Raw genomic sequence first — 26883 nt, 5'->3', positions numbered from 1 at the left:
GCACGTTCCTCTCCACAAGAAACTGTCAGATGCTCGGGGCACTGTGAGCAGGGGCGTCGTCATGGTGGAGCACCCAGATGTTTTCCTACAGATCCCTCCTCTTGTCCCGGACTGATCTCATGAGGTGCCGGAGGATCTCCTTGTACACGTATTGATTCACTGTTTGACCCTGTGGTAGAAACTCGAAGTGGACGATGCCCTTGATGTCAAAAACACGATGAGCATCACCTTGACCTTCGACTTCGACATCCTTGCTTTCTGTGGTCTTGGTGAAGCCGGACTTTTCCACTGACGACTCTGCCGTTTGGTCTCGGGATCGTATTCGAATATCCACGATTCATCGCCAGTCATGACTCTCCCGAGCAGGTCTGGATCGTCCTCGGGGTGTTCAATAATGTCTTCACAGATAGTGACTCTTTGCTGTTTCTGGTCCTCGGACAACAACTTAGGGACCATCTTTACACACACTTTGCGCATTTCGAGATTTTCAGTGATGATGCTCCAAACAGTGTCCTTGATGATGGAAAGTTCCTCAGCAATCATCTGCACCGTGAGTCAACGATCTGCGCGAACCATCTGTTTCACACGCTCAATATTGTCCGCCGTTCTGCTCGTTGAAGGTCTTCCAGACCGTGGATCGTCTTCAACCTCCTCCCATCCCTCTTTGAACCTTTTGTGCCATTCTAATGCACGTGTACGTGACATTGTTTCTTCCTGTAGACTTGCTGCAGCATTGCGAAGGATTCGGAAGGTGTTTTGCCAAGCTTGGCTCTCTCAGATTGGCTCTCTGCTCACGACTCATAGCACGATGACTCAGACTAGACAACGTGTAAAGCACGACCTGTAAAAAAATCACACAATGAGCGCAGTCAACAATCACCAATCATATATATTGCTGGAATGTTGTGAAAGACTGACGCAACCCGTTCTTTCAAGTTGTGTAAGTGGAGCACACAGCAGGCTCAGTCCCGTTACTTTTTAGACGGACCTTGTATAACCCATCTCTACGAGATCATAAATGTGAAGTTTCACATCGATTGATTAAGCAGTTCCAGAGAAAACATTTAATATTTTTCTTCAATCCAATATGGCTGCCAAATAATGTGACCTATCACTTATTCCTTAACACACCTGTACAACCATGGCTTGAACACTTGTGTAGTTTACCCTCAATTTGTGCAGCCGTTTTGGAGAAGATTTTCATGGGTTTCAGGGTAAATCCAATATGGCTGCCAAACCATGTGACCAATGACATCATATGTGTGAACTTTTTCTTCCTCATGGACAGGCGGCCATACATGTAAAGTTTCGCCTCCATCTGTGCAGATATTTCCGAGAAGATTTTTGAAGGTTTTTTTTTGTTGTTGTTGTTTTTTTAACAATATGGCTGCCGAATCACGTGACCGATAACGTCATGAATGTTTTTTTTTTTCCTCGTACCATTTTATCTCTTGGTGACCCTCGAAAATTTTCATACTGATCAGATGTGGCGTTCTACATATGCAATTATGACGTCATAAAAAAATCACATTCCCCATGAGGAGTACTTGCTATGTGCTAAGTTTCAATTTTTTTTTTCCTTGGTGCTGTTTCAGATACAGAGGTCCAAAGTTTTTCCGGTTTTCAAATATGGCTGTCACACCACGTGACTTGTGATGCGATAATTATTATTAAAACATTCTGCATGAGTCACATCGCACCAATGGTGAAAATTTCGTCTCAAATTCGCAAAGCAATCGGTTGTGGAGAAAACATGAAAGTTCTGTGCGGACAAACAAGCAGACTGACAGACAAACAAACAAACAGACCCAAATGCATTACCCTCTCCTTGGGCGAAGGTAATTACACCAACCCACACTAAAATCTAAAACTACCTCTGACATAGATATCTTTATGTAATTATTACTATTGTTTCTTATAACAAAAATGTCAAAAGATGTCGTGATGGCAATCCATAAAAGGATTGTGGTGTCATTCCTAGTCATTCCTTCCTACCTTATTTGGTTGTTTTTTGGGGCATTCCATCCCCACATGGTTTTTTAAGTTTTTTTTTTTGTCTGACTTGTGTATGTATAAATAGTCATCATGAAAGATTCCCAAGATTAAATTGGGGTTCAAATGAATGCAAAGCACACCTCATTGTGCAAAATAACACCCACTGGCTTTATAATGCAATCTCCTGCACTGACAATGACATTAGTCTGTCACAACATTCATTCCAAGTCGTGAAGAATAAAGGTTCTTCACCTCCAACCAACCCCCCCCCCCTCCCCTTTTCCATGCAAAAAGTACTGACGGTTGTGTTCTGATCGCTCGAAGCATTCTGGATACTGGGAAAGCCGTTTCTTGGACAGAATACTCCTCGGCACGTGATGATAGTCACTATCTATCTATAATTCCAGCAATTTGTGTGTCTGTGTCTGTGTCTGTGACCGCTGTTTCTCGACAACCACTGGTCCGATCTAATTGAAACTTGCCAGGTATATTGCTGAGGACCTGAGTATGTGCCTTTTCAAGGTTTGATATTAATCGGACAAGTAGTTCCCAAGTTATGGCCATTTATTTACCAAACCAATGACAGGATACGTTGCTGCGTAGGCGTGGCCGATGGGGAAGAGAATCTCAGCCGCGTTCGCCATTACGGGTTTTTTATCCCCCACCGCGTGGCGGAAGGGGGATATTGTTGTCACCCGGGTCGTCCGTCCGTCCATCCGGCTGGCTGGGTGTCAACATTTATAGCTGTGAGTGCGATAACTCATAAACTGTTCGCCATATCGATTTGAAATTTGGGTCACACATGTACCACCTGAAAAGGAAGAGCCCTATTGATTTTGGTCGTGGCCGGATCCAAGATGGCCGACTGGGGCGGCCATCTTGAGAAATTTTTTTTTTTGCAATATCGATTTGAAATTTGACTCACACATGTAACACCTGAAAAGGAAGAACCCTATTTATTTTGGGTGTGGCCGGATCCAAGATGGCCGATTGGGGTGGCCATCTTGAAAAAAATGTTTTTTGTAATAAATGGAAAACAGCTTATCTGATTTCAATTATTTTTCAATGGCAGGGGATTCCCCATCTCTGATGGTATATTTCTCTTCTCTTCTCTTCTCTTTGTGTTTTTCCTTGTGAAAAGGCAAAACACATTGGCACTAATTGAATAATTTGCCATTAAAACTAATAATTTATTAAAACGTTGGCAGATCCAGCAGCCTCCGCATTCTTGCCCTGGACGAGGAAACAAAGAAGCACCGTTTCCTCAGCAATGTTGTTTATGAAGAGGTGCTAACGAGATAAAGGTGTGTACATGGAGACAATTTTTATTATTTATTTATTGAAGAAAAAATGTTCCGAAAATAATTTATCAAAGAAAGTGCACAACTTTTTTTTTGTTTCCAGTTTTCAAAACTGTGTGGCCTTTGGAAGTGTTAAGGAATTCAGCTCTACTCAACATGCAAGCCAACGAAATACATCTCAATTTGGTGGTATGCTTTGCAAACTTTTTTTTAAAAACTATTTTCAAACTGAAACAATTCGTACATGGAATACCTAATGACACTGTACTTTCAGGTCTCCGACAAATCCTACCCTGTCGCCTCACCGTGACGTAGGAGTGGCAATGGTCAATGGCAGCGGATGTCATAGCAGGCAAAGACAGGGAGGTAAACTTGATTTTAATTTTGATTTTAATTAACTCTGTGTGTGCAAGTATCACAGCAGTTGTTACTTCAATGAAAGCGATAATTCGTGGAATGCATGTGAACATTCTGTACGGGCACGCACCACTTCAGGATAGTGGTGACTTACTGTATTCTAATAATTTCTCGATTTCTTATGCGCATTTATAGATAAACACAATGCCCCAATCCAGTCATCGTTTACGAGAGTGAAGGAACGGCCTGTGTGTTTGTTTGAAAGTTTTTTTTTTTTTTGCACGGATGGCCACGCACGTACGGGCACGCGAGAGCGAAGGAACGGCCTGTGCAGTTGTTTCTGGCACGCGGTTTGAATTTTTTTTTTTGTATTTACAGCCACGCACGTACGGTCACGCACGTACGGGCACGCGAGAGCGAAGGAGCGGCCTGTGTGTTTGTTTCTGGCAAGCGGTTCTAAAGTATGTATATATATATATATATATATATATATATATATATATATATATATATATATATATATATATATATATATCTTCTTCTTCTTCTTTCGGCTGCACCCGTTAGGGGTCACCACAGCGGATCATCCGTATGATCCGCATAGAGATTTGGCACATGTTTTATGCCGGATGCCCTTCCTGACGCAACCCTGGTCGCCTCTTACGACACAGGGATGGTACACCTATTTTAACCGGGGTATACACCGGCCCAGTACACTGGTACTCATTTCGCCGACCTCGGAAGGATGACAGGCTGAGTCAACCCCCTGGTGTATTAATTCAGTGGCCCAACGGGGCTTGAACTCAGGACCTTTTGGATCCCAAGCCGCTGCCCTAACCACTGCGCCAACACCAGGCTTCATATATATATATATATATATATATATATATATATATATATATATATATATATATATATATATATATATATATATATATATATATATATATAAAAACATTTTGCACGTACGGGCACGTGAGAGCGAAGGAACGGCTTATGTGGTTGTTGTTTCTGGCACGTGGTTTGAAAGTTTTTTTTTTTTTTTTTTTTTTTTTTTGGTTTGCACGTATGCCCACACACCTACGGGCACGCACCTACAGGCATGCAGTAGTCTATCTATAATTCCAGGTGTGTGTGTGTGTGTGTGTGTGTGTGTGTGTGTGTGTGTGTGTGTGTGTGTGTGTGTGTGTGTGTGTGTGTGTGTGTGTGTGCGTGTGCACGGTCTGTGACCGCTGTTTCTCGACAACCACTGGTCCGATCTAATTGAAACTTGCCAGGTATATTGCTGGGGCCCTGTGGATGTGCCTTTTCAAGGTTTGATATTAATCGGACAAGTGCTTCTCAAGTTATGGCCATTTATTTACCAACCAATGACAGGACACGTTGCTGCGGAAGCGTGGCCGATGGGGAAGAGAACCTCAGCCATGTTCCCCATTTCGGGTCACAACGTACGGACTTCCGGATAGTGATGACTTCGTGTATTCTAATAATTTCTCGATTTCTTATGCGCATTTAGAGATAAGCACAATGCCGCAAGTTATAATCGTTTTCATGTTAGACGGTGCATAAATTTTGGTAACATCAGAGTGAGCTGGTATGATCCGAACCAAGAAGTAAATTTTAAACACGCGATAACTTACGATCGAAAATAATCATTAGGAGACAAAATTTAAACAATGTGGTGATTTTTTGGTACCTTTTAGATGTTTTTTGTTGCTGTTTTGGTACTTTTTTTCCCCCCAGAAAATGGCGTCACACTGCAGCGAAAGTAGTTAACTGTACATATATCTATAATTCCAGCAGTGTGTGTGTGTGTGTGTGTGTGTGTGTGTGTGTGTGTGTGTGTGTGTGTGTGTGTGTGTGTGTGTGTGTGTGTGTGTGTGTGACACCGCTGTTTCTCGACAACCACTGGTCCGATCTCATTGAAACTTGCCAGGTATATTGTTGGGGCCCTGTGGATGTGCCTTTTCAAGGTTTGATATTAATCGGACAAGTGCTTCCCAAGTTATGGCCATTTATTTACCAACCAATGACAGGACACGTTGCTGCGGCCATTTATTTACCAAACAATGACATGACACGTTGCTGCGGCCATTTATTTACCAACCAATGACAGGACACGTTGCTGCGGCCATTTATTTACCAAACAATGACATGACACGTTGCTGCGAAGGCGTGGCCGGCCGACGATGATGTCACAGGCCCTGCCGGTTACATGGCAGCGAATGTCAAGGCAAGCAAAGACAGAGGTAAACTTGATTTTAATTTGGATTTTAATTAACTCTGTGTGTGGAAGTGTGGTTGTCACGAGAACGCGAGAGCGAAGGAACGGCCTGTGTGGTTGTTGTTTCTGGCTCTCGGTTTGAAAGTTTTTTATTTTATTTTTTATTTTGCACGTACGGGCACGTGAGAGCGAAGGAACGGCCTGTGTGGTTGTTGTTTCTGGCACGCGGTTTGAAAGTTTTTTTTTTTGTTTGCACGTACGGCCACGCACATACGGGCATGCACTCGTCTATCTATAATTCCAGTTGTGTGTGTGTGTGTGTGTGTGTGTGACCGCTGTTTCTCGACACCACCGGTCCGATCTAATTGAAACTTGCCAGGTATATTGCTGGGGACCTGAGTATGTACCTTTTCAAGGTTTGATATTAATCAGACAAGTGGTTCCCAAGTTATGGCCATTTATTTACCAAACCAATAACAGGACACGGTGCTGCGTAGGCAAGGCCTGTGTGGTTTTTTTTTTCCTGGCACGCGGTTTGAAATGTTTTTCTTTGTTGTTTTTTTTGGTTTGTTTGTTTGTTTGTTTGTTTTGCACGTACGGCCACGGCTTCTCTTCTCTTTGTGTTTTTCCTTGCGATGACATTGCGAAAAGGCAAAATACGTTTTGCGCTCATTGAATTATTGGCCATTAAAACTAAATTGCGAATAATCATAACTGCGATATGCGAACTTCCGGACAGTGAGGACTTAACTTCTGGACTTCCGGATAGTGACGACTTACTGTATTCTTTCTTGATTTTTTTCTCTATTTCTCGACTTACTGTATTCTTTCTTTCTCGATTTCTGTACTTTCTCGATTTTCTCGATAAATTAAAGAGATAAACACAATGCCCCAATCCAGTCGTCGTTTACGAGAGTGAAGGAACGAAGCTGCGCGTCGTGCATGCGCAATGGAATCTGACAAAGCACGAGCTGCTCACTTGACACGTGACGCTATGCGCATGACAAGGCATCGTGCAGAAGAAACAGATGAAGAACGAGCTGCTCGGTTGGCAAACAACACTGGACGCGAGGCAGGGCGTTGTGCTGCTGAAACTGATGAACGAGCTGCTCGCTTGACACGCGATGCTACGTGCGTGACAAGGCATCATGCAGCTGAAACAGATGAAGAACGAGCTGATCGCTTGGCAGACAACACTGGATGCGAGGCAAGGCGTCGTGCAGAAGAAACGGATGAAGAACAAGCTGCTTGCTTGGCAGACAACACTGGAGGCGAGGCAAGACGTCGTGCAGAAGAAACGGATGAAGAACGAGCTGCTCGCTTGGCAGACAACACTGGATGTGAGGCAAGGCATTGTGCTGCTGAAACGGATGAAGAACGAGCTGCTCGCTTGATACACAACGCCATGCGCGTGACAAGATGTCGTGCAGCTGAAACGGATGAAGAACGAGCTGCTCACTTGGCAGACAACGCTGGACGCGAGGCAAGGCATTATGCAGAAGAAATGGATGAATAACGAGCTGCTCGCTTGGCAGACAACACTGAACGCGAGGCAAGGTGTCGTGCAAAAGAAATCCCTCACCAGCGAGAAAACCGGCAAGTAAGGGATGCACTACATAGTTAGGATGTACACCGTGCGAGACTAGAGCAGGCTCACTGTGAGAATCCCAACCTTGCTCGATACGATTTCTTCCGAGAGGAACTTCATGTTGAGTACAGGCATGCGTTGAGCAGGACCTTCTCTATCTATAATTCCAGCAGTGTGTGTGTGTGTGTGTGTGTGTGTGTGTGTGTGTGTGTGTGTGTGTGTGTGTGTGTGTGTGTGTGTGTGCTGTGACCGCTGTTTCTCGACAACTACTGGTCCAATCTAATTGAAACTTGCCAGGTATATTGCTGGGGACCTGAGTAAGTGCCTTTTCAAGGTTTGATATTAATCGGACAAGTGCTTTCCAAGTTATGGCCATTTATTTACCAACCAATGACAGGACACGTTGCTGCAGCCATTTATTTACCAACCAATGACATGAGCCGTTGCTGCATAGGCGTGGCTATGTAGGCCGGTTTGCGACTGGCCGACGATGACGTCACAGGCCGTGCCGGTTACGATGGGGATCGATCGGTGCCTTAGTTACTGTGGCGTAGGAGTGGCAATGGTCAATGGCAGCGAATGTCATGGCAAGCAAAGACAGGGAAGTAAACTTGATTTTAATTTTGATTTTAATTGACTCTGTGTGTGTAAGTATCACAGCAGTTGTTACTTCAATACAAGCGATAATTCGTGGAATGCATGTGAGCATTCCGTACGGGCATGCACCACTTCCGGATAGTGGTGACTTACTGTATTCTAATAATTTCTCGATTTCTTATCCGCATTTATAGATAAACACAGTGCCCCAATCCAGTCGTCGTTTACGAGAGCGAAGGAACGGCCTGTGTAGTTGTTTGAAGGTTTGTTTGTTTTTTGGAGTTTTCACGTATGGCCACGCACGTACGGGCACTCAAGAGAGCGAAGGAACGGCCTGCCTATTTGTTTGAAGGTTTTTTTTTTGGTTTTCAAGTCCGGCCACGCACGTAGGGGCACGCACGTATGACCACGCACGTACGGGCACGCGAGAGCGAAAGAACGGCCTGTGTGGTTGTTTGAAAAAAAAAATTTGGGGGGGGTTTCACGTACGGCCACGCACATAGGGGCACGCACGTATGGCCACGCACGTACGGGCAGCGAGAGCGAAGGAACGGCCTGTGTGGTTGTTTCTGGCACGCGGTTTGAATTATTTTTATTTTTTTTGCACATACGGCCATGCACATACGGGTACGTACTCGTATATATAAATTCCAAAACAAACCTTGAGCAAATGAATCCAATCCCTGATATTCCCCATTTCACCAGAGCAAGAGCAACTTGAAACGCAAAAACCTTTTGCTCGTATCATTAACCGTCCGTTTAAATACATGAAAACTGCATGGAGTACTGGCTCAAAAAAACCCCATGATCAAACCAACGGAGCATTTTACTTTATTGTACACATAATTGAGGCTCGTGGAAGAGCGAGTACGAGTACATTGAACGGATCATCAGGAATCGTAGTGAGGAGGGGTTAACGTCTGAAACGTCAGCTTATCCTTGCCTCGATCAACATCCTTTTGATTCCAACCATCATTCTTTTCTCACGTGTTTATAAAAGGGTTGAAACGTATTCGATCAAGTTGTACAATTGCTTTGTAAAATAAACGACATAAGGTTTGTCGTTATTCTAATTCGTCATAAAAATGGAAATGAGGACAGGAGGACGACGGATGATTGAAAGCAAAATAGAGGCAAAAGGACTGATTCGTTCGTCTTAACAAAAATCGTGGGAACTTCAACCCAAAACGTGTACGGAACTTGAAAATTGCTGAAAATCTGTAACCCTTGTACTCGTTTCAATTCTCCTTTTGTGTGGTGGTCCATGGTCATGCCCTGCGGAGACCCTCTCACTTACCCGGTCGATTACGTTGTGACCGTGGCAGCTGCTCAAACGATTGCCTTATAATGGAAGCGTTTCCTGTGCTATGAAAAGGGAAAGTTTGTGGGTGAAAATGGGGGCAAAAGTTTTAGAAGACGAAAAGCTGGCGACGGTCGTTACATCGAGGGCAATGCAGTTCAAATGTTCTTCCTTCCAAGATTTGAAAGGAGTGGAGAATGCTCCAGAAAAAATGGAGACACTGGGAATGTTTGAATTATTAGTCATCTTTCAGAAATCCAATCACACACCCTTTGAGCAGGGACAAAGTGCCCTCTTATTTTAAATGTGGCAACGACAGCAGTAAGGTTTGGGTTTTGGGAGTCGAGGGTCGGGGGTGGTGGCTTTGTCAGTCACTTTGTTTGAAACAATCTGTTCGTGATGCTTCAGCCGTTGAGGCCTTCTGTGCGGCCAGGTCATGAGATGCTGTCATATGCTACACCGCGCTGTTCCCTCCATATCAGCTCTCTACATTCACCATCCCCAACCTTCCAACAAGTCCAAGGATTCAGTGGTAACATAACATTACCATCACCAGTCCCCAACCTTCCAACAAGTCCAAGGATTCAGTGGTAACATAACATTACCCTCACGAGTCCCCAACCTTCCAACAAGTCCAAGGATTCAGTGGTAACATAACATTACCCTCACGAGTCCCCAATCTTCCAACAAGTCCAAGGATTCAGTGGTAACATAACATTACCATCACCAGTCCCCAACCTTCCAACAAGTCCAAGGATTCAGTGGTAACATAACATTACCCTCACGAGTCCCCAACCTTCCAACAAGTCCAAGGATTCAGTGGTAACATAACATTACCATCACCAGTCCCCAACCTTCCAACAAGTCCAAGGATTCAGTGGTAACATAACATTACCATCACCAGTCCCCAACCTTCCAACAAGTCCAAGGATTCAGTGGTAACATAACATTACCCTCACGAGTCCCCAACCTTCCAACAAGTCCAAGGATTCAGTGGTAACATAACATTACCATCACCAGTCCCCAACCTTCCAACAAGTCCAAGGATTCAGTGGTAACATAACATTACCATCACCAGTCCCCAACCTTCCAACAAGTCCAAGGATTCAGTGGTAACATAACATTACCCTCACGAGTCCCCAACCTTCCAACAAATCCAAAGATTCAGTGGTAACATAACATTATCCTCACGAGTCCCCAACCTTCCAACAAGTCCAAGGATTCAGTGGTAACATAACATTATGCTCGCGAGTCCCCAACCTTCCAACAAGTCCAAGGATTCAGTGGTAACATAACATTACCCTCACGAGTCCCCAACCTTCCAACAAATCCAAAGATTCAGTGGTAACATAACATTATGCTCGCGAGTCCCCAACCTTCCAACAAGTCCAAGGATTCAGTGGTAATATAACATTACCCTCACTAGTCCCCAACCTTCCAACAAGTCCAAGGATTCAGTGGTAACATAACATTACCCTCACGAGTCCCCAACCTTCCAACAAATCCAAAGATTCAGTGGTAACATAACATTATGCTCGCGAGTCCCCAACCTTCCAACAAGTCCAAGGATTCAGTGGTAATATAACATTACCCTCACTAGTCCCCAACCTTCCAACAAGTCCAAGGATTCAGTGGTAACATAACATTACCCTCACGAGTCCCCAACCTTCCAACAAGTCCAAGGATTCAGTGGTAACATAACATTACCCTCACGAGTCCCCAACCTTCCAACAAGTCCAAGGATTCAGTGGTAACATAACATTATGCTCGCGAGTCCCCAACCTTCCAACAAGTCCAAGGATTCAGTGGTAACATAACATTACCCTCACTAGTCCCCAACCTTCCAACAAGTCCAAGGATTCAGTGGTAACATAACATTACCCTCACTAGTCCCCAACCTTCCAACAAGTCCAAGGATTCAGTGGTAACATAACATTACCCTCACTAGTCCCCAACCTTCCAACAAGTCCAAGGATTCAGTGGTAACATAACATTACCCTCACGAGTCCCCAACCTTCCAACAAATCCAAGGATTCAATGGTAACATAACATTACCCTCACTAGTCCCCAACCTTCCAACAAATCCAAGGATTCAATGGTAACATAACATTACCCTCACGAGTCCCCAACCTTCCAACAAGTCCAAGGATTCAGTGGTAACATAACATTACCCTCACTAGTCCCCAACCTTCCAACAAGTCCAAGGATTCAGTGGTAACATAACATTACCCTCACTAGTCCCCAACCTTCCAACAAGTCCAAGGATTCAGTGATAACATAACATTACCCTCACTAGTCCCCAACCTTCCAACAAGTCCAAGGATTCAGTGGTAACATAACATTACCCTCACGAGTCCCCAACCTTCCAACAAATCCAAGGATTCAATGGTAACATAACATTACCCTCACTAGTCCCCAACCTTCCAACAAATCCAAGGATTCAGTGGTAACATAACATTACCCTCACGAGTCCCCAACCTTCCAGTGTATCCAGGGAAGTAGTGATAATTCAACGCACTTGTCAGCGGCATTTCATAAACACCATTGCTTTAAGCTGAGGATTGTGTGGATACCATCCATCTTATTTTAGTTTCTCCCTTACAAACATCTAATCTCCCTTGGGCTATAACGGGAGAGTGGTGGGAGTGGGGGGGGGGGGGATAGGAGAGATAGAGCATGGGAGTTAGTGTGGTGGGAATGGAATGTGAGAGAAGGTAAAAGTTTGGGATAATAAAGGAGATGTCACAGATGTTGGTTGCATCACTATCACTCTCCAATGTCGTGGCTTAACATTCACTCTGTTTCGTCCCCCTCGTCCTCAGCTGTGAAACGGTTTTTTAAGTCTGTTATCTGAAACTATTCCCGCCAGGATTTCAAATCTGCTTCCCACCTCCCCCTCATGATCCCTCTCGTTTCTATACCTGAGCATTCCCACACCTGCTCGATCAAATCATTGTTTCTTTTTCACCTCAAACCCTTCCCACGTGCCATTGTACATCCATACATTCTTGTCCAGCAATTCCCTTCCCAACCCCCCCCCCCCCCAAACACACACACACTTGAGTTGATCACCCCTTTGTCCTCTGTTCTTTTGCTCTTGTTCTTGCTTTGTCAGAAATATAAAAAAGTAGAGGTCGCCTAAGCCAGAGAGTATATGGTGGTGGGGAATTGAGGTTAAATTCCACTTTTATTTGCATACTTAATAGATATATTGCATATCTTATGACGTCATTAAATCTGATTGATTGAAATACATTTTGGGCCATAATAAGAATTATTACCTCCATCACCAAAGATGGACGAAGGTTATGTTTTCACTTCTGTCTGTCAGTCTGAGCAGGATATCTCAAGTTGGTGGATGAGTTGGTTGGGTGACGAGAACAAGCCGATTCGATTTTGGTGATGATCCGGATCCGGATCCGGCCTATCAGTGGGATACAAAACGTAAACTTCATGTGGTAGAGGTATTCGCTTTACCTCGTGACATTCGAGTCTCCTTTCTGTTACGTTGTCAGGATAGTGACCTCACCCTTTTTTCCTTGACCCTTGACCTATTGATTTTATTTAAATAAAGTGGTCGTCACAATGTCATCCACAACGTCATCCTTTGAAGCAATTTAAAAATATGGAGTTCTCAAGGTACCAGGGAAGAACAGCATCGGTGTAATCTAACACAACCTTTGATATTGTCTCTGATTCCTTCAAGCTCATGTGAGATCTGGTGAAGACCTTCTGCCCATTCGGTGTTGTGCGCTTTGTTCGTCTTTCTCTCAATTATTTCGTTGCTCTGAGTCCACTGTGGTTCCATACCTGAGCATGAGGTCCACCGGCATATCACCTTGAACATCCACGGTGGTTCCATACCTGAGCATGAGGTCCACCGGCATATCACCTTGAACATCCACGGTGGTTCCATACCTGAGCATGAGGTCCACCGGCATATCACCTTGAACATCCACGGTGGTTCCATACCTGAGCATGAGGTCCACCGGCATATCACCTTGAACATCCACGGTGGTTCCATACCTGAGCATGAGGTCCACCGGCATATCACCTTGAACATCCACGGTGGTTCCATACCTGAGCATGAGGTCCACCGGCATATCACCTTGAACATCCACGGTGGTTCCATACCTGAGCATGAGGTCCACCGGCATATCACCTTGAACATCCACGGTGGTTCCATACCTGAGCATGAGGTCCACCGGCATATCACCTTGAACATCCACGGTGGTTCCAAAGCTGAGCATGAGGTCCACCGGCATATCACCTTGAACATCCACGGTGGTTCCATACCTGAGCATGAGGTTCACCGGCATATCACTTTGAACATCGGACAAAACGATCGCCGTCACTTTGTCAGCTGAAGGTCGTCTCTGATTGAATTGATCCTTTATGATGTAATTCCTTCGAGTGACGTTTTATTTCGAGTTCATAAAGAGGTGAGCGATCCCAGGATTCTTGAGTAGTAACGACAGTTGAGAGGAGCCTCACCCCCTCCCCCTTTCTCTTTAAATTATTGTAATCATAATGTCGGATTTTGTTTAATTACAAAACAATTTCCCTTTCTGCTGCCATTTGTCATCATCTGATGGAGATAGCAAGGGATTGTGGGTAAATGTTTCAAGTTTGGTGGAAGAACCATGTTGTGCCACAAATGTTGATTGCAGGTTTGATAATAAATGTTTAATTCATAAAGTCAAGTTTGAAACAAATATGTTTAATGGGAATCGAATGGAAGACCAAATACTGCAATTGTCATCAGAAGGAACCTGAATAAGTGAAAAGCAAAGTTGGAGTCATCAGGATGAACCTGGATAGGACTCGGGTTTCAGCTGCTACCCCTCGACCCTCAAACCCATCCAGGTGTTTATGATGCCATATATTGATTAAATATGAAATGAGTATCTACCTACCTGATGACAGGGTCAGGATACCATCTGCAATCACTATGACTACCATACTATTCCTACCTTTTCCCTGGAAACCATTTTCACCCAAGTCTTTCACGAACTGGTTGGCCAGGCCAAACGTTTGACTGAAGGTGATACATTTTGGCAGCGATTTCTAATATGTTCAGGGAACTCTTTGTAAAGGACACCGTGGGATCTTTACCAACGACCGGTGCTGGCAGACGGGTCCTCCAAGTTCATGCCCTTCCATTGGTCGTAGCAAACATTGAGGGATGTGATGGCTTTGCACGTGAACCAGGCAGTTTATAGCTGGGTTGGGATTCCCACCCAGACGAGATAGCTCCCAGGTTAGTGAGGGCACATACCTGTCGGCTATCCTACCCACCCTTTGGAAGCGAAGAGTAATCATTTCAAAGAAACTGGTACACGAGCATTCATTGATCAGGTCGGTTTGTGCAACAACCCTCACAGAGTTCTGATAAACGGATGAAAAGAACGAGAAGGGAACTCGGTGGAGTGCATACCTCCGCCACGTAATGCCTGATCCACGAGAACATATCGGGCCCAATACATTTTTGAAATATCATGATTCACAGTACTATATCGTTTTTGGCCCCATCTCAATGGTGAAGAATCACTTTAATAAATCCAGTAGTTGGATACGTATCCGGATCTTCACCAAAATCGAATCAGTTGGTCCTTGTCACACACCCAACCTGTCCACCAAATTTCATCCAGATCCGTGCACAACTTCTTTGAGATATCCTGTACACAAACAGACAAACAGACGGGTTCATCTTCGTGTGCAGCCTGTGACTGCTGGTTGCATCATTGCTTGAGGGCATGGCTGTGGTATCTGATGTGGTACCTGATGTGCCCCCCTTACCGGTATACTGCTGCTCATTTCGCCGACCTCGGAAGGATGACAAGCTGAGTCAACCCCACACGGTGTTAATTCAACGGTGGCAGGAGCTCGTACTCGGGACCCTAAGATCCCAAGCCAGCCACCTTCACCACAAAGCCAACACCAGGCTTGACAGACGGGTGAAAACATAGTATCCGTCCATCTCTCGTGGCAAAGGTAATGAACTCGATATATATTTATATTGAACGCGAAATTGTAAATCAGGTTATTTTATACCCGAGGGGTATTCAATCAAAATGTTCTTGGAATGACCAAGTAATCCAAGAAAGGGCAACTTTTTGTCCTCCGCCCGTCCCTCCCCCCTCCCGACAAAGTTGTTGACGGACGACATGAAAATGAGGTCCGTCCGAATGACCGATTTTAATTACCCATCCGTGTACTTTTGTGTACGTGATACTTCAAAACCGTTGAACATTTCGCTTTCATATTGTAGATAATATCTATTCCTCACGACATTATCTCAACATGATAATAGATGACGGCAGTGATTAGCTGAATTATGTTGCCATGGCAACCACATCAGTAACTTCGCTTTGTGTACACGATTTTTCCAGTTCAAGATTTAACTTTCATATTAATTACACAGGTATATATATATATATATATATATATATATATATATATATATATATATATATATATATATATTCCTCATACCACCCAAAAGGTGGGGGACCGAGAGTATCATGAGCTCCTTGTCGGGATATCATCGGTAAGGAGATGTTTGTTAAACGCAGCACATGGCAACTCATGAATGGACGACCGGATGTTGTCTGTCGAGTTACTTTAGAGCTCCTTGTTTCCTCGGGAAGCACGAGCTGTTTGCCTCGGAGATGTTGATGAAGTGAGGAAACCAACACACGCTGGCTGGCTCACTCTCATCCCGAGGTACCTGCGGGCTGTGAGCTTCTGCAAACGTAAGATAGAGCATGGGACAGCCGGCTTAATTTGGCACGGACGACGCACTGCCCTTCCTGCACAGACAATTTATAGTGGGAAATCGAACAGACGACACGGACAGCTCTAAATAGGATCCTGCCGGTCCACACAGGAACGGATGCAGCCACGCTGGAGGTGTGACGTCCTGCTGCAGACCCGGCACCACCCTGATTGTCGGATGACTCACCTTGTGGGAAGAATCTTCCCGTCTGTAAATAACACCTGACACCGCCGGCACAGGTCACGTGGCATGTTTCGCCGGCCTGTTTGGTGAAAACACGACCGTTGAACACGTGACTCGAAGATGTAAAGAGCCATCTGTGTAATCCGTACGCAAATAGACGGAATTTTTCACCTTTCCCACATTGTGTGCCACTCCCATCAGTCCCCCTTCCCTCTCCTCTCTCTCTCCCTTTTTCTCAATTTTTATTTTCCCAAATTTGCACCCCACCCCCTCCTCCCCTCGATGCGTACGTAATAAATAAATTGGCCATAACCCACAACTTTTGTCTCACGCACATTGTTTTAACTGTAAATAGCACTTCGGGTGTTCAAATCGTATGGACAACACGAGATGGTCCAAAAACCTCCGTTTCCATCTCACTTAATGTATATATATATATATATATATATATATATATATATATATATATATATATATATATATAAATATATATATATATATATATATATATATATATATATATATATATATATATATATATATATATATATATAGATATTAATGAGGAATCCTTGGTACCTTCTGGACCGTTATGAGGTTTCGTTGCGAGACCTTTTGAACGACCCCTCGTGGTGACCGACCTCACATCCATCCATGGGTGAATTTTTTTTATGATGATGACGTTTTATTCACGCACAGATTACACACACCAAGTGTGGATTGCATTTAAAACAAGCCCACACCTGTACGAATCCTGCCAAGGCAGCCTGAGTTTGAAGTTTCAGCCAAAGACCTTCGCTTGCTCGGGACTTTGATGTAGCCCACCCCACATATAGCGACTTAAGATGGGTCCATGAAGGATGGGTCCATGAAGGGACTTTCAAACCGAATCAAAGGGTCCCTCTTGTCCAAGCGATTTGATGTTTCGCAAGAATGGAGTGCACAATGTTTCATTAATCAATCAATTAATTAATTAATTAATTTGCAGTTGGGTGTGTATAAGGAATTTATTTATTTATTTATTTTGCAACTTATAATATGTCATCATGCCATCGATGCAGAAATTAATCAGCATCAGGATCATGCAGGTTCTGGGGAGCACAGCCTCCGCACACCACGTGGTCTACACATCTTTTGTGGCACGACCTCTGAACTCAAGGTGGCATTATGACATGAAGCGTTTGTCACAATATCTGAAGAGTACACTTAAAGAGGTCTGTCCTTTGATGCCCTGAGTGTGTTATGGGGTTTCTGTGACGTCAATGGTCTTGGAGCAAATGATATACTGCAGCGTTGCATCCAATACCGAGCTGGCCCTGAATAAGGGACACTTCCCCCTGCCCCCACCCCCTTCACAGTGCCAAGCACAACCCCGACCCTAACATTCCAGGTACCTACTGCACCCCGACCCTAACCCCTTTCCTTCCCCCTCCCCAACATAACAACCCCTACACGACCCTTCCCCCATGATTTCTCCTCCCCCCCCCCCGGTGGAAAAGGGTCGAATTTTTGGCGCGGCAGTTGGCTCACTGGGCTTGCCCCGGGGGCAGAGTGATCGTGCCGTGCCGTGGGAAACAATAGAATGTGAACAAAGCGTTTTATTATCCATTTGTTTTCATTCCGGTCCTGAGAATAGTGGAAAAAAAAAGAAGAGCCGCTGATGTGGGACAAAAGCTGCTGCACACGTGCTCTGAGTACGGATTCGCACTTGACGAGCAATGCATTCTGGGAGCCCAAGGATGCTTCGAGCGAGCGACCCAGCGGGCGCATTCCCTGTATTGCCCGCACGGCCTGATGCAGGTTCGACCCCTTGGGAGGGCTCCTGGAGCGAATGAAGAGGTTTTGTGCGCAGTGAGGCGGGCACGGTGCATCAGGGTGGCCGAGCGGGCGTGAGCCCGGGCAGCTCCAGTAGGGGCGCCAGTGATCGCACCACGGTGAGCGAACCGTGCGAGCTGGCGAACGAGCCGGTGACTCGCACTCTCTTCGTTTCCTTATGGCTTCGGCGGCGGCGCAGCAACAGCAGCAGCAACACGCGCAAGGACAGCAATGGACGCAGACCGGATTGGACCTCGAGCAAGGAGACTCCCGAAAGCGGCCATTCGAGGCTCCGATAGATGCTGGAACCGTCAAGAGATCGAACACGGGCGGCGGTAAGAAAAAGCGGCTCTGCGCACAATCCGGCATTCCCCGATTCGGTCCTGACTTTCTCTCGTACCGAAGCCACAGCGGCAGCGAAAGAGCGCTGGTCACCGTGGCAACGAGCTCGTGAATATCTATGATGCACCGCGCTCTCTCTCACCCCATCGTCATGACCGCCTATGGTCGGTCACAAAACCAGGAGCAGAATATACACTTTGGACTATTAAGACAATAAGCTACATCCTGGGATGAAATATTTCAGCAAGAGCATCCGATCCTGCAGAACTAACGGTTCGGGATTTGTGCGTTATCAGCCAAATGGTCCCAAATTCACGACTTCGTGAGATGTTCGCTTATAATGGACGTTTCTCGATCGATGGTCAGAGATCGTCGCGTGAACAATGGGAAACCCTGACGCACAGGCGTATTATCACCGAGAAATGAACCGCTAAGATAACTGGCCATCTCAGCACGAAGTACGAGCTGTGTGAAAGTCTGAGACGTTGATTGCGTGTTGGTTTTTACGTACGTTGCGTGCTGGCTGCGATGGTATAGTCCCGTTCGCTGAAAGATACGCAAGCGAGAAATCAATGAATGGAACTCGTGCTGTAAAAACCCGAGATCACTCAGGTCTAGCAGTGCATGGGATGCCCACGATCGGTACATTCTGCATGCATGGACTGCGCGAAATTGTGACTGTCCTTATGCAAGACGCTCAAAATTGTGATTACTCCTGCATGAAATGACCAACATTATAATAAAATGGACAAACAATGATCAAAATTAATATTGAACTTGCATGCAATGATCAAATTTAGTGTTCAACATGCATAGGGTGATAAAAATTCATATTAAACATACATACAATGATAAAAATTCATATTGAACATACATAGAATGATACAAATTAGTATTAAACATTCATATAATGATACAAATTGTATTAAACAATCATAGAATGATACAAATTGTTATAAAACATGCACAGAATGATTTGGATTAATCATAAACATTCAAAGAATTATAAAAAAAATTAGTGGAAACAATGCATGGAATGATAAAGTTAAATTGGAAGTAAATATGCATAAAATGACCAAAAAAAAGGTAGTATTAAATATTCATAGAATGACAAAAAAATTTCGTGTTAAACAAACACAGAATGATAAAAATTAGTATAAAACATACACAGAATGATGGAAAAATTTTGATTAAACATACATAGAATGATAAAAATTCATATTAAACATACATAGGACAACAAAATTCATATTAAACATACATAAAATGATACAAATTCATATTAAACACACATAGTATGATATAAATTCTTATTAAACATACATACAATGATAAAAATTCGAATTAAACACCCGTAGAATAATAAAAATTCATATTAAACATACATAGAATGATAAAAAAAATTCATATTAAACATATATAGAATGACAACAAAATTCATATTAAACATACATAAAATGATACAAATTCATATTAAACACACATAGTATGATATAAATTCTTATTAAACATACATACAATGATAAAAATTCGAATTAAACACCCGTAGAATAATAAAAATTCATATTAAACATACATAGAATGATAAAAAACATTCATATTAAACATATATAGAATGACAACAAAATTCATATTATACACACATAAAATGATACAAATCCATATTAAACACACATAGAATAATACAAATTCATACTAAACATGTATACAATGATAAAAATTCAAATTAAACAACCATAGAATGATAAAAGTTCATATTTAAACATACATAGAATGATAACAAAATTCTGATTCAACATATATAGAATGATAAAAATTAGTACTAAACATATATAGAATGGCAATAAAATTTATATTAAACAAACCTAGAATGATACAAATTCATATTAAACAACCATAGAATGATAAAAATTCATATTAAACATACATAGAATTATAAAAATTCATATTAAACAAACACAGAATGATAAAAATTCATATTAAACATACACAGAATGATAAAAGTTCATATTAAACATACATAGAATGATAAAAATTCATATTAAACATACATAGAATGATAAAAATTCATATTAAACATGCATAGAATTATAAAAATTCATATTAAGCATACACAGAATGATAAAAATTCATATTAAACATACACAGAATGATAAAAGTTCATATTAAACATACATAGAATGATAAAAATTCATATTAAACATACATAGAATGATAAAAATTCATATTAAACATACATAGAATGCTAAAAATTCATATTAAACATAGGTAGGATGATACAACTTCATATTAAACATCCATAGAATGATACAAATTCATATTGAACATATACAGATTGATAATAATTCATATCTGACATACATTGAATGATAAAAAATATTATTAAAGATACATAGAATGATAAAAATTCAGATGAAACATACATAGAATGATAAAAAAATTCATATTAAACAAACATAGCATGATAAAAATTCATTTTAAACATACACAGATTGATTTTAAAATATTATAATTAAATAAACATAGAATGATACAAATTCATGTTAAACATACATAAAATGATACAAATTCATATTAGACATATATACAATGATAAAAATTCATATTAAACATTCATAGAATTATACAAACTAGTACGGGCCTGTAGGGGCGGGCCCATAGGTGCGTAAACGACGACTGTATTGGGGCATTATTTCAATTAGATTCGACCAACCGTATCATAAATGGCCATAACTTGGGAAACACCGGGGAAACACACTCAGGTCCCCAGCGTCAATTGTGACGTCATATCAAACGAAGAAGAATTGTGACGCCCCCTCTCTCTCGCCCCCTCTCTCATCCCCCTCTCTCCCCCCTCTCTTGCCCCCCCTCTATCCCCCCTAGTCTCGCCCTTCCTCTCTCCCCCCTCCTCTCTCACCCCCACTCTCATCCCTCCCTCTCCCGTCCCCCTCTCTCACAGATATTGGTCGAGAGATAAATGGCCGTAACTTGGGAACTGCTCATCCGATTAATATCAAACCTCGAAAAGGCACATCCGCGGGTCCCCAGCAATATTCCTGGCAAGTTTCAATCAGATCGGACCGTCAATCGTGCAAAAATAAATAAATAAATAAACATTAATTGTGACGTCATTCGTGATGTCATAGCACCGTGTCTTGTCATTGGTCGACAGATAAATGGCCGTAACTTAGGAACTGCTTGTCCGATAGATATCAAACCTTGAAAAGGCACATCTGCGGGTCTCCGGCAATATTCCTGGCAAGTTTCAATTCGATCGGACCGGTGATCATCCGGTTATTAATAATTTGGGGAAAAATTGGCATGATAAGGTGAGAAGGTGGAACGATACCTTCAGCTGCCATATATACACCTTTTTAACACTGAAAAAGCAGTAAAATGGCCATAACTTGGGAACCGCTTGTCCGATTGATATCAAACCTCGAAAAGGCACATCTGCGGGGCCCCGTCAATATTCCTGGCAAATTTCAATCAGATCGGACCGGCGGTCGTCGAGAAACGGCGGTCACAGACAGACAGACACACACACACACACACACACACACACACACACACACACACACACACACACACACAGATTGCTGGAATTATACATAGATTCATATTAAACATACAGAGAATGAAAAAAAAATTCATATGTAACATACACAGAATGGTAAAAATTCATATTAAGCATACGTAGAATGATAAGAATTATTATTAAACATACTTACAATGGTAAAAATTACAAATAAGCATACGTTGAATCATAAAAATCTATATATTACTAAAACTCTCATCTTGTATATATGTATGTATGTATGTTCTGAAATACAGCCAAAACGGTACACGATGGCACAAATATTTTCGGCCCACATTACTCACCATTCTCTTGTGGTGTGTTGTATCAAGTTTCGTTAAAATCGGGCAACGAAAAAAATTATTAAAAAATCAATTCCGATTCACTCAAGTACTATTCGGGATTATTTGATCAATGCAAACAACCTCAGCGGTATAGTTCGTTGGAGCTATCTTTTTTTTTTTTTTTTGAAATGATTTTTTTCATCAACCGCTCTCACAAGGGGAACCTAACGGGTTCAAGGGCCATCGAGTTAGTATTAAAAATGCTTAGCATGATAAAAAAAAAACTTCGTATTAAACGTTCATGGAATTATGAAAATTAGTACGAAACATTAATGAAATCATAAAAATTATAATCAAACATTCATGGAATGATAAAAATTAGTGTTATACATTCATGGAATGATAAAAATTAGGAAAATCATTCATGGAATGATAAAAATTCGTATTAAACATTCATGAAATGATAAAAATTAGTATTAAACATTCATGGAATGATAAAAATTCATATCAAACATTCATGTAATGATAAAAAAAAATTAGGATTAAACTCATGGAATGATCAAAATTAGGATTAAACATTCATGGAATGATCAAAATTCATATTAACTTTGTACAAAATGCTTGAAATTGTATCATTCATTCTTTAAAGTTTCTAAATCAATATAATCTGTCACCGTACATGAAATGCTCAATATAATCTCATACTGTACATGAAATGCCCAATATAATCTGATGCCGTATGTGAAATGCCCAATGTAACTTGATACTGTACATGAAATGCTAAATATAATCTGAAACCGTACATGAAATGCCGAATATAATCTGAAACCATATGTGAAATTCCCAATTTAATCTGATACCGTACATGAAATGTGCAATATCATCTGAAACCGTATGTTAAATGCTCAATGTTGTTGCACATCTGGGGTTCAAGTTTGACCATGAGGGGAAGCCCTCGGGTCCCTCCTGAACGCCCGATCCTGTGGCCGCCGGGCACAGATAACTCCACTCGCCGGCAGATTGCAAAGCAACCACGAATGCCGATTGGTACTGCCAATCCTGGTAGGGTTACACTACTTTGCATGATACCTTACCTCTGAACAGACGCACCAAAGGGGGCGGGGGAGGGGCGGTCTCGTGCCCTTGATGCGTACTCAAATTACTCACCGTATCAGGTGCAGTCGAGCGAAGCTGTGAGTATGCACCGTCTCATAAAAGCAAATTACGTGGGGCAGTACTTACCAGCTAGCCTGTGTGTGGACTATGCTGGACCAATGGAGGAAAAGACAGGATGAGCTGGGTACATTTATAATACTAGTACGTTCCCGTACGTGCGTGGCCGTACTTGCAAAAAAAAAAAAAAACGTTCAAACCGCGAGCCAGAAACAACAACCACACAGGCTGTTCTTTCGCTCTCGCGTGCCCGTATGTGCGTGGCCGTACGTGCGTGTTCGTACGTGCGTGGCCATATGTGCAAACCCAAAAAATAACATAAAAAATAAAAAATAACTTTCAAATCGCGAGCCAGAAACAACCACACAGGCCATTCCTTCGCTCTCGCGTGCCCGTACGTGCAAACCCCCCCAAAAAAACAACAAAAAAACTTTCAAAGAAACCACACAGGTCGTTCTTTCGCTCTCATAAACGACGACTGGATTGGGGCATTGTGTTTATCTATAAATGCGCATAAGAAATCGAGAAATTATTAGAATACAGTAAGTCATCACTATCCGGAAATGGCGCGTGCCTGTCCGGAATGTTCACATCATCCCACGAATTATCGCTTGCATTGAAGTAACAACTGCTGTGATACTTACACACACAGAGTTAATTAAAATCAAGTTTACCTCCCTGTCTTTGCTTGCCATGACATTCGCTGCCATTGACCATTGCCACTCCTACGCCACGGGAACTGAGGCACCGATCGATCCCCATCCTAACAGGCATGGCACATGACGTCATTGTCGGCCGGCCACGCATTGGCCTACGTAAAGTTAAAGGCTTGGTCACAACGAAACCACGACCCATTTGTGCCACGACACGACAGAAAATTTGGGCAAATCGTGGGTTATCGGGGGGTCGTCGCAAGACAGTCCTACGAAATTTTGAGCATCGTGGCATCGACTTGCCGTCGTGAGGCAAAATTGGACATGCACCTTTTTTGCTCGACGATTTTTTGTGGTATCTATGTCTTGTGACAGTCTTGCGACTGTCGTGCTATAAATATCTTGTCGTCGTCCCACGAGTGACCCACGACTGTCGCACGCGCGTCCCACGAGTGAACCACGACCTGATCACGTGAAAAACAGCCCCCTGACAATGCCCGACAACTTACGATGGTCCCACGACTGTCGCACTACTGACTTGCGACACACCCATGACATAACCACGACATATCCTTTTTTACTGTCGCGTCCCCATCGCCAAACCATCTTTAATGCATCGTAGCCCTTGTGACCACTCGAAATAGATTTTGGGCATGTTGCAAGATCTGGCCACGACAAATATTTTATGGGTCTACCACGACAAAATTTCGTATGATCCGTTGTGCCCGGGGACTAAGTCCTCACTGTTCGGAAGTTCGCATATCGCAGTTATGATTATTCGCAATTTAGTTTTAATGGCCAATTATTAAATTAGCGCCAACGTATTTTGCCTTTTCGCAATGTCATCGCAAGGAAAAACAAAAAGAGAAGAGAAGAGAGAGAAAAAAAAAAACGTATGTGCAAAAAAAAACAAACAAACAAACAAAAAAAACCTTGAAAACAACCACACAGTCTGTTCCTTCACTCTCGTAAAGGGCGACTGGATTGGGCCATTGTGTTTCTCTATAAATGCGCATAAGAAATTGAGAAATTATTAGAATACACTAAGTCATCACTATCTGGAAGTCCGTATGTTGTAACCCGAAATGGGGAACACGGCTGAGGTTCTCTTCCCCATCGGCCACGCCTACGCAGCAACGTGTCTTGTCATTGGTTGGTAAATAAATGGCCGCAGCAATGTGCCTTGTCATTATTGGTAAATAAATGGCCATAACTTGGGAAGCGCTTGTCCGATTAATATTAAACCATGAAAAGGCACATCCTCAGGTCCCCCGCAATATACCTGGCAAGTTTCAGTTAGATCGGACCAGTGGTTGTCGAGAAACAGCGGTCACACGGTCACACGCACACACACACACACACACACACACACACACACACACACACACACACACACACACACACACACACACACACACACACACACACATTACTGGAATTATAGATAGATTAACAATTTATTTATAAAGCGAGGGCGAGGAAAGACATGTGGATCAATAACAGGTTTTCATGCAAAGCATTATGTACAGCAGGGGAAAGCAAGGATTTGTGAGGTGTGGCAAAATAAAAACAGTAGTATTATATCCAAGAGGACACAGTGCAGAGCGAACTCGATATAATGCTTGTACAATCTTTTCTGCACTAACATGACAGTCGCCATCAGACACATACCCAAGGAAAGTATAAAGCAAAGAAAGAGAGAGAAAGTTTGAGGTGTTGGCGACCTCTTTCTGTACCTGGCGTGGCCAACGGACCAAAGCAACCCATTCACTTAGGAGGTGGAGGATGGAGGAAAACTGAAGGTGTTGATGGTGTGGGAGTTGAGGAGTTGAAATGCAATGAGGTGTGCAGTGATTGGCAGATGAGGAGGAAGAAAAGAATGTCCTAACCGTGAGTGTAAGAGGTCTGTTTGTGTAAATTATAATGGAGTCAAGCGTCACTCGGTCTGGTGTCGCTGGCTCGCGGATGGACTCCGTACCATTCCACTGCTCCATGATACCAGGAACCAGAAAGGGTGGGCCAGATGCGAGAGAAGCGGGCGGCCAGCCGATAGTAGGACAGGTAAGAGCGAGCGGGCCAGACGATAGAGAGGCAGGTGCCAGACAATAGAAGGGGTGGGCAAGAGAAGAGAACTCTCTTTTATACTTACCCAGTGGGAGCGGTGCTCAAGAGCAGAACAGGTGGAGTGATGGGTGTTTCCATGTGCCCTCATTGGTGCATAGACTCAAACCACTGTGTTGGCCCTGCCCCGAGGAGGATTTCTCACCAGAAATGGCCTCATTTGCTCCGAACTCTATCACGTGACAGAGCTCTGAGAATATTATGGAGCGATGGCATCCGCAGCGCTCTCCGGCCATGAACATGCGCTGCACATCAAACGGGGGCTGCCGTTGAGCGGAACGCTTGGGCTATCCCCACGATGTCGAACTGCGCTCAGCGCACACCCGTGCCCTGAGCTAGATGCTAGAACGTCCACCACCAAGTATCTATAAGGGTATGGGCTGCTCCCTTGTCTCATGCCGGTCCAGAGGGAGGTGGTGGCCATTGGTGATGAAGGTGGCTGAGCAATGACAGCAGTGGTGTAGCATAGCAATTGTAGTGCAGCGAGGTTGTGATGGTGGTTGTGGTCGAGATTGTGGCATCATTGGTGAGTGTAGGCAAGCTTGGGTTGTGGTCCGATGATGTGGATTATTATGAAGGTGTTGCGATGGTTGTA

At 43.1% G+C, this 26883-nt stretch overlaps 1 protein-coding gene across 1 annotated transcript in view; it reads left to right on the top strand.

Annotated features, from left to right (window-relative positions):
• Positions 1–18095: 18095 nt before the first annotated feature.
• The window catches only part of LOC147011854 (RNA-binding protein Nova-1-like), a 99734-nt gene continuing 90946 nt past the window's right edge, over positions 18096–26883 (top strand). The window contains exon 1 of the mRNA XM_085857261.1: positions 18096–18473. Coding sequence (XP_085713387.1) covers positions 18317–18473 — 157 coding nt within the window. The 5' untranslated portion in view covers positions 18096–18316. The remainder of the gene's footprint in view (positions 18474–26883) is intronic.

This window comes from Eptatretus burgeri, chromosome 15 (genome assembly GCF_056783735.1).
Source record: "Eptatretus burgeri isolate ZD-2024b chromosome 15, Ebu_testis_v1, whole genome shotgun sequence".
NCBI lineage: Eukaryota > Metazoa > Chordata > Myxini > Myxiniformes > Myxinidae > Eptatretus > Eptatretus burgeri.
The sequence above is the reverse complement of the archived record's forward strand: the minus strand, read 5'-3'. Positions and strand labels throughout refer to the sequence as shown.